Source organism: Uloborus diversus, chromosome 5 (assembly GCF_026930045.1).
Source record: "Uloborus diversus isolate 005 chromosome 5, Udiv.v.3.1, whole genome shotgun sequence".
Taxonomy (NCBI): Eukaryota; Metazoa; Arthropoda; class Arachnida; order Araneae; family Uloboridae; genus Uloborus; species Uloborus diversus.
In genome coordinates this window covers 1,887,167-1,897,348 of record NC_072735.1, presented here as the reverse complement: position 1 = coordinate 1,897,348, position 10,182 = coordinate 1,887,167, and the positions used below count along the sequence as shown (strand labels likewise).

General features: G+C 27.8%; 1 protein-coding gene across 1 annotated transcript; it reads left to right on the top strand.

Annotated features, from left to right (window-relative positions):
• The first annotated feature begins 3,981 nt into the window (after positions 1-3,981).
• Positions 3,982-7,056, top strand: LOC129222404 (uncharacterized). Its single transcript, XM_054856910.1, has 3 exons — positions 3,982-4,831; positions 4,934-5,222; positions 5,286-7,056. The coding sequence occupies exons 1-3, from the start codon at positions 3,982-3,984 to the stop codon at positions 7,054-7,056; spliced, it is 2,910 nt and encodes a 969-aa protein (XP_054712885.1).
• The last annotated feature ends 3,126 nt before the right edge of the window (positions 7,057-10,182 follow it).

Below are 10,182 nucleotides of genomic sequence, written 5' to 3'. Positions count from 1 at the left end.
CTTCATCAGATATATGAACACATATTAGATGTTTATATTCACCTTTAAACCGTAGATTTAACTTTGAATTAAGTTATTTCACTTACGTTGACGGGGGGATGAAACGCCCCCCCCCGTAAGGGGGGGTATAAAACGTCCCCCCTTAAAAACCAGCTAGGTTGAATTTCATGTAAATAAATGGGTAAGAAAACAAAGGGAGGTGATTTGGTAGGATGGGTACAAGATAAATTAAATCCACCTGAAATGCATGTACCTGGATATCAATACTGTGGTCCATTTACAAAATTAGAAAAGAGATTAAAAAGAGGTGATCCTGGAATAAATAGAGTAGATAAAGCGTGTAAAAAACATGATATTGCATATAGTAAAACAAAAGATACGAAACAAAGACATGTAGCAGATCAAGAACTTTTAAATGATATAGACAGTATTGAAAATCCAACTAATGGTATTTATCCTTTAGGTGAAAAACAAGCAAGAGCTTTAATAAAACCAATAATCAAAGCAAAGAAAACTTTTGGTTTAGGAACTAAATTTATGATTTATTGTTTAAAATGTAAAAAAGAAACAGAAACAGATAATGCAGAAGAATCAGTTACAAAGAATAATAAACCCATTATGAAAGGAACATGTACAGTTTGTGGTTCTAAAAAGAATCGTTTTTTAAAGAAGACAGGGTGAGTAACAGGGTGAGTAAACCACTCACCCTAACAAAAGTGTATTATGATCCAGAGACTGGTTACTGTGGTATAAATGAATTGAATCGTAAAACTAAAATTCCAAAAGATGAAATTAGAGAATTTTTACACAAACAAGATGAATATACCAAACATAAACCAATTGTTAGAAAATTTAAAAGAAGAAGAATATTTGTATCTCATATTGACGACCAATGGCAAGTAGATTTAATTGATTTGCAAAAATTTAAAAAATATAATGATAATACGAATTATATTCTTTCAGTTATTGATATATTTAGTAAATATGCTTGGGCTGTACCAATCAAAAGAAAAACTGGTGATTTAATAACGGAAGCATTCAAAACTATATTTAAAGAAAGAATTCCAGAAAAGATTCAAAGTGATTTAGGTACAGAATTTTTATCTTCTAAAACTCAAAAGTTATTTGAAGACAATAATATAAATTGGTTTGCAACGGAAAACATAGAAATAAAGTGTTCTATAATTGAAAGATGGAATCGAACTTTGAAAACAAAAATGTGGAAGTATTTTACAGCAAATAACACAAGAAGATGGATTGAAGTATTACCAAAACTTGTAAAAAATTATAACAATTCTTTTCATAGATCTATTAAAATGACACCTGTTGAAGCAAGTGATGAAGACAATGAATCCATAGTATTCAAAAATCTTTATAAACCAAAACATATACCAAAACCTAAATTTAATATAAATGATAGAGTTAGAATTTCAATATATAAAAAACCATTTAGAAAAGGATATTTACCTACTTTTACTGAAGAAACTTTTATTATTTCAAAAGTTTTAAAGACTGATCCAATTACTTATGAAATTAAAGATTTGAATAATGAACCTATAAAAGGAACACTATATGAAAAAGAATTGGTTCTTTATGATAAACAAGATGATGTATATACAATTGAAAAGATTATTAAAAAGAAGGGAAATAGATATCTAGTGAAATGGCTTGGTTATCCAGAGAGTTTCAATTCTTGGGTAGATGGACCTATTCTATCTCTCTCTTAGAATTTGTGTATAAATAAATGTTTGAGAAAAATATAAGTAAGGTTTTAAATTCAAATATAAATTTATTTAATTATAGAATTGAATTAGAATATGACCATTTGAGAAAAAAGAATCATCACAATATAGTATTTAGTGCTAGAGATGATTTTAAGTTGGATACATTTGATAATATGAGAATTATTGAAAATCAACTAAGAAAAGTAATTAAATTACATTACTTTAAAAAGATTATATTTGTAGATATTTATCCTGAAGGTGATGAATGGGGTAATGAAGACGCTTTAGATGTATGGCATTATAGACTCAGAGAGGCTTTAAAAATGAAGCATATAAAAAGAGTTGATAAGGAATTGCGTGTATTTTTATTTTAAATTTTCCTTTTGATTATTTCCGATTTTGATCTTAAAAAACTTTAAAATCTTCCTTATTTTATTCTTTTTTGGGGGGTGATAATTCTCTCCCCCCAAGAATGCCAAATTTTTTATCTTTATAAACTTGTATTTTTAATAAATGGATGGAATTATTGAGGCTGAAAGTGTTGACTATTCAGATATTGAATCATCAATTGATTCAGATCCGGAAAATTATGAACCAGTGATTAAAAATAATTATAGAGAAAAAATGTTGAATCGATTGAAATACTTTCAAAAACATTTCCCATCTTTAGGATTAAAAGTTCAATACATGTTCCATCATTTGATTGATTTTTATTGTTTTGAAAAATATATCAATTATAATTATTTTGTAAAAAGAATTTGTAAATACTATTCAATTAAAAATAAAATTAAATGTAAAAAGGATTATAAAGAAAAATGGGACAAGTTTTTAAAGTACTTCGAATCATTAGAAAATGAAAAGTTTTTGATTAATAATCATATTGTTGAAAGAGGTCCAACATTACTCTATTTTGGTTATCCTGAAGAGATTTGGCGAAATAGAAATAATGCTTAATACTACTTTAGTTATAAAAGTATGACGGACCAAACTGGTCCGTCTGAGAAAATAGATATCAAAACTATATTTATCTAAAATATTAAAAAAATGTGAATAACTAAATATACGTTTAATAAAATGATTTCCAATAAATTATAATGGATAACATTATAGATATTAAAAATAATAAATTGAATTTTAATGATAAAGATGTTTCCATTATACTTGATGAAGATAATAATCCTTGGTTTAAAGGAAATAATATAGCAAAAATTTTAGAATATGAAAGACCTAGAGATGCAATAAAAAGATATGTAGATAAGGAAGATATTTTAAAATTTTCTGTATTTTCAAGTAGCGTCAAAACAACGCTACCTGAAAATCAACCAAAAACTATATATACTAAAATATTCTATTAAAGAAATGTATTTAATAAATTACTTTTATATAAATGGAGAACCAGAAAACATGCACTATTTGCAAACTTTCATTATCTCAAGATTTTTTTTACAAAAGAGGAAATCATCTAAGCAGTTATTGTAAAGATTGTGATTCCAAAAGAAAATATGAAAAAAGGGTTTGTGACTGTGGAAGACAATACACTGTCACTCATTATAAAAGACATTTAAGGTCTAATCTTCATAAACGTCTTATGGAAATCTGTTTATAAATTTGCCTGCCTATAAATAGTGACTCTGTCACGTTGTAATTTTTTTCCCTATAAATGGAGCGACTCTTAAATGCTCAGACTGTTAAACAGTTACGTCAGTTCTGTAAAGAAAAAAATATCGATAAGTATTCGAAACTAAAGAAAGCGGACCTTATCAGTCACATCATTGATAGGGTTCAGAGGCGTAAGTTTCGAAGAGAATTTCGTGGTTTTGATAACGATTTGTTTTCAAAGCCTAAACAGAAAAGAAAGCCACAGATTAAATGTGATGTTTGTGGTGTTTATTTTAAAGAATCATATAAAAAGACTCATTTAGAGTCACAAAAACATAAAAATGCATTATTTAATGAAGAAGGTATTCAAGAAATCGAGACTGCATATGAATCAAGATTAAAAACTTATTCATTGAAAAATGTAAAAAACTTTATATTACCTGTAGAATTTTTAGAAGATTTAAGAAATGTAATCATTACAAAGATAAAAGAATTTGTAAATAAAATGGGATTAAAAGTGAATTTTAAATTGTTTTGTACATATAAAAGAGAGAATCAATATCAAGAATTTTCATTCAAAACTCAAAATAAAGTGCTATTAAAATCATCTGATTTAAATACATTTTATGATGAAACTATTGATAAATTATTAATGGAAATGGATGATTTTCAAGCAAGAGGATCAGGATGGGTCCTAAGTAAAATTGATAATTTAGAGCTCAGAATTAATAAATATAATCCACTTAGAGGCTCATCCTATATTGAATTACCAGATAAAATTAAGAACAAAAAAGCAATAATAAATGTAAAGAATGAAGATAATAAATGTTTCATGTGGTCAATTTTATCTGCTATACATCCAGTAGATAAAGATCCACAAAGAGTTTTAAAATATAGAGAATTTAAAAATGAACTAAATTTTAAAGGAATAGAATTTCCAGTTGCATTAACGGATATAACTAAATTTGAAAAATTGAATAATATATCCGTAAATGTTTATGGATATGAGCAATCAATTGTAACATTAAGAATTACAGATAATAAAAGAGAAAAACATGCAAATTTATTTTATATTCAAGATAAAGATAACGGTCATTACTGTTGGATTAAAAATTTATCTAGACTGATTAGAAATCAAATATCAAATAATAAAAAAAGAATTTATCCATGTGAAAGATGTTTAACTTATTATTATTCAGCAGAAAAATTAAAAACTCATGAAATTGATTGCAAAGGTAAAAAAGCTGTAAAGATTGAAATGCCTAGAAAATATGAAAGTATTTATTTTAAAAATGATCATAATTCTTTAAGAGTACCATTTGTTATATATGCAGATTTTGAATGTTTGACTAGAAAAATAGATACCTGTCAACCAGACGAATCAAAATCTTACACTCTCAAATACCAAAAACATGAACCCATGAGTTTTAGTTATTACATCAAATATGAACATGGAGAATATAAAGCACCTGTTGTATATAGAGGACCAGATGCAGTAGCTAAATTTTGTAAAAAGATGAAAAAAGAAACAAAAGAAATTGAAAAGATTTATAAAGATATTAAACCATTAAATATGACTGCTGAAAATGAAGAGCACTTTCAAAATACAGATGAATGTCATATTTGTAATAAGCCCATTATCACTTGGGATAATTATAAAAAATATGGTGAAAATCCAGTAAATATGGAAGGTAAAAAGGTCAGAGATCATGATCATTTGACCGGTTTATATAGAGGTCCAGCTCATGAAACTTGTAATTTATGTTATCAAAATCCAAAGTTTGTTCCAGTATTTATTCATAATTTAGCTGGATACGATGCCCATCTTTTTATTAAGGGATTGGGATATGATGAAGAAGATATTGATGTTATTCCAAATACAGAAGAAAAATACATTTCGTTCAGTAAAAAAGTTGGAAATTTAAAACTAAGATTTATAGATTCATTCAAATTCATGTCCAGTAGTATTGAATCATTGTCTAAAAATTTAAAGAAAGAGCAATATAGAGAGACTGCTAAATATATTCCAAAACATTTATTAAATTTAGTAATTAGAAAAGGTGTTTATCCTTATGATTATATGGATACATGGGAAAAATGTAATGAAACACAATTGCCTTCCAAAGAAGAATTTTATAGCAAATTGAATGAAAGTAATATATCTGATGAAGATTATAAACACGCCCAAAATGTTTGGAAGGCTTTCAAGATTAGAGATATGGGTGATTATTCAGATTTATATGTTAAAACAGATGTATTAATTTTAACGGATATAATTGAAAATTTTAGAGACGTATGCCTCAAAACATATAAATTAGATCCCTGTTGGTACTATACAGCACCAGGGCTAGCTTGGGACGCTATGCTCAAGATAACTGAGGTAAATTTAGATTTATTAACTGATTATGACATGATTTTAATGCTTGAAAAAGGAACCAGAGGTGGTATATCTCAATGTTGTAACCGTTACGCCAAAGCAAATAATAAGTATATGAAGGATTATAATAAAGATAAAGAATCAAATTATTTAATGTATCTAGATGCCAATAATTTATACGGATGGGCAATGAGTCAGTACTTGCCCTATGGTGATTTCAAATGGTCACAAATCAATATAGACGTGACTCAAATTCCAGATGATTCAGATACTGGATATATATTGGAAGTGGATTTGAAATATTCAAAGAAATTACATAAAAAGCATTCAGATTTACCGTTAGCACCAGAAAATAGAATTCCAGATGGATCCAGTCAATCAAAGCTTTTGACCACGTTACATGATAAAAAGAATTATGTGATTCATTATCGAAATCTGAAACAATGTTTGGAAATGGGATTGAAACTAAAAAAGATACATAGAGTTTTAGAGTTTAAACAGTCCCCTTGGTTAAAGAAATATATAGATTTGAATACGGATATGAGAACTATTGCTACCAATGATTTTGAGAAAGATTTCTATAAGCTTATGAACAATTCTGTATTTGGCAAGACAATGGAAAATATAAGGAAAAGAGTTGATATAAAATTATGTTGCAATGCTAAAAAAGCTGAAAAATTAATATCAAAACCAAACTTTAAAGATAGGACTATATTTGCTGAAAACTTGACTGCAATTCATATGAATAAAACCAAAGTATATTTTAACAAACCAATTTATGTTGGCATGAGTATTTTAGATTTATCTAAACAATTGATGTTTGATTTTCATTATAAAGTTATGAAACCAAAATATGATAAGAATTTAAAACTATTGTATCAAGATACTGATTCATATATTTATGAAATCAAGACTGATGATTTTTACAGCGACATGAAAGATATGATTGATCATTTTGATACATCAGATTACAAAGAAAATAATGAATATGGCATACCTAGAGTAAATAAAAAGGTACTCGGTAAAATGAAAGACGAAAATAATGGTAAGATAATGACAGAATTTGTGGGATTAAGAGCTAAAATGTATGCTTTAAAAGTAGAAGATAAAGTGATTAAAAAATCAAAAGGTGTAAAGAAAATTGTGGTAAAGAACAGAATTTCATTTGAAGATTATAAAGACTGCTTGTTTAACAAGGTAAAGAAATATAGAGCAATGAATCTGATTCGAAGCCACAAACATGAAATATATTCAGTTCAAGTAAACAAAATAGCTCTGTCACCTGATGATGATAAGAGGCATATACTAGAAGATGGAATAAATACTCTAGCTCTAGGACACTACAAAATAACATGAATCTAAAGCCTGGAACGTTTTAGATGAGTCCTTGGATTATAAAAGATATCTGCCATCAATCATTATATTTTAAAAAATGATTGTATATAAATGGAGGCTATAGGTGATCTAAAATGCTTAGAGACCACTGATAAAATTCAGGATCTTGCAAGTCTATGTGAAGATTTAATGCATCTTAACAAACAATATTGTAATTCAGAATTGGATAGATTAATATCCAAATATCTAAAAAAAATGTATAATTATATGTTTCAGGTAGACAATTATACTATTCGTCAAATGGGCTTAGATTTGTTGGAAAAAATTCCTTATCCTTATAAATCTGATTAAAATTTTAACACTAATAAATGGATATCAATTGGGACAAGGTTTCAAAAGAGGATTCTTTATCAGAAGATCTTATGCGACGGTTTTCTGAAGCATTAAACTGGTCGCTAGCCTCTCGATATCAAAAGATGTCCGAACCCTTTATACTTGAATTTAGAGATAAAGTAGACTGGATTAATATTAGTGCGTATCAAATACTTTCAGAAAAATTTATTATGGAAAATAAAGATTTAGTTGATTGGAGTATTATCTCTCGATATCAAAGGTTATCGGAAAGATTTCTAACAATGTTTGCACACAAACTTGATTGGAATAAAGTATCTCAGTTTCAAATATTAAGCGATAAATTTCTTGTGGATAATGTTGGAAAACTAAATATGGCTTTGGTCTCTAGATATCAAAAAATATCAGAACATACTATCGAAAAACTTGATGATGTTGTGGATTGGAACAACATTTTTAAATATCAGAATTTATCTAAACCATTTGTTACTAAACATATTGATAAAATAGACGATTGCAATGTTATGATGAATCTAGAACTCTCTGAAGAAATTATAAATATGATATATAAGCGTCAGATTTGTTCAAAGATGTAAATGGTGTTTTTCAATTTTCATTATTTTTTTTAAAAGCCTCGTTTTTCAGCATTAAATTGTTGAAAAACGTGGCTTTTTTCACGCATTTCCCTCGTTTTTGGACAAAAAAAATTGTTGATTTTCAAGGGTTTTATGCTGTTTTTGCATGTTTTTTTGCATTTTTGGTCCATAAATCAATGAATTTGTGTGAAAATTGGTGATTTGGTCATTTCCCTAAAAGCGCGCTAGAACCCTTCTTTCTCTACTACTCTGGACAAAAGTATAAACTCAAAGGTAAAAAATCCAGGAATATAAGAAAGTTTCGTTCCAAAATGTTAATTTAACGCCATAGAATGAATAAATGTTGCCCTCAGTGATTGCTAAAAGTTTTGTTTTTGGAAATAAATGAGAAACATATAAATGTACCGCTGGAGAAATTATAAACTCGTTTTTTTTTTTTTTTTTTCATTTTTTCAATCATAATTTAACTCAGTTAAAAAACTTTTTGTTCCAGTAAAGATAAATAACCGACTAAATAGTCCTAAATTCAGTATAACTCATAAACTTTATAAAATAAATAATTTAATTAAAATAATCTCAACTTTAATATCTTTATAATGCATGAAACCTGGACAAAAGTATCAACTCAAAAGTAAGAAACTCTGAAGTTTGGTAGAATTTTATTCAAATATTTAATCATTTAATAACCAAAAATGAAACAATGCAGAATTACAAAATAAAAAACTTACAATACTGCATAAACACAATGATAAGCTGACAAAATTTAATTTTTTTTTCGAGTTTAATTAAGTTACATTTGCAATTACTTCAGTAAAACAAACGCATAGATTTAGGAAAATGTAATTTTGCTATTAACATGAATAAATTGAAAAAAAAAAAATCAATATTTGAAACGTTTTAAAAACTAACACTGCATTAAATCTAGCCATTAGTGTAAACTACAAACTTTTAAAAACGAGTTGGGCCCCCCGTTTTCTGAATTACCTAGAATATGCGGCTGGGCATGTAGATTTCACAAGAAATTCCAACAGCTGCAGTGACATATGGTTGCATGCTGAAAGTATTGTCCTTTTTAATTCCCCTGTGGTTTGGTACTGGTGCCGATCATGATAAACTTTGCAAACCGTGGTCCTCCAAAGATTTTCAATCGGATTTAGATTCGGACTACGAGCTGGCCATTTGATTACTTTGATACCCCAGCGCTTGAACCATTCTTTTGTACTTTTCGCTGTGTGTACACTCGCGTTATCCTGCTCAAATGACCAATTACCTCCAGGAATCAGATGAGCAAAAGGTAAGAGATGATCTTCCAGTATTAATTGGTAATTTTCAGCGTTCTATCTTCCATTAAGAAATGCCAATCCTGCTTTACTATGCTAAAAGAGTTATTTATCTTTACTGGAACAAAAAATTTTTTAACTGAGTTAAATTATGATTGAAAAAATGAAAAAAAGAATGAGTTTATATTTTTGTCCAGCAGTGCATTTATATGTTTCTCATAAATTTCCAAAAACCAAACTTTTAGCAATCACTGATGGCAACAATTATTCATTCTATATCGTTAAATTAACATTTTCGAACGAAACTTTCTCGTAATCCTGGATTTTTTACCTTTGAGTTTATATTTTTGTCCAGGTTTCACGTAATGATAAAATATTAAATTTGCAAATTTTCTAATTTTATGAATTTTTTAATTTAACTGATAAAATGTACTAATTTTAGAACTATTTCTTCAACTATTCATCTTTACTTCAATGAAAATAATTTAAACTGAGTCATGTTGTAATTGAAACAAAATAAAAAAAATTTAAGTCTATAATTTTGTCCACCACTGTACTCAAATTTTGTACTCACGCAGTTTGCAAGATCAATCAATCGCTAAAAATATCAAATAGAAAAAGTTTTAACCCCCCCCCCCCCCCCCGTTGCATGAAAAGCCATAAAACAATAAAGAAAGAATTTATTTGTTCAAACTCAAGAAAAATGGCAACAGCTAACTTCTTATCAATGAGATCTTTCACGCGAATTAATTTCTGCAGCCGATAATTTTATTCGTATTTATCCAATGGATTGTGACTTAAATTGGAATAAAAAAGGAACTATCGATCGGATTTTTTTCAAACTGGTCTATAAACATTCCCAGTACCAAAAATAACAAACGGTGAAAGTTTCAGCCAAATCTTCCGGGTAGTTTTTGAGT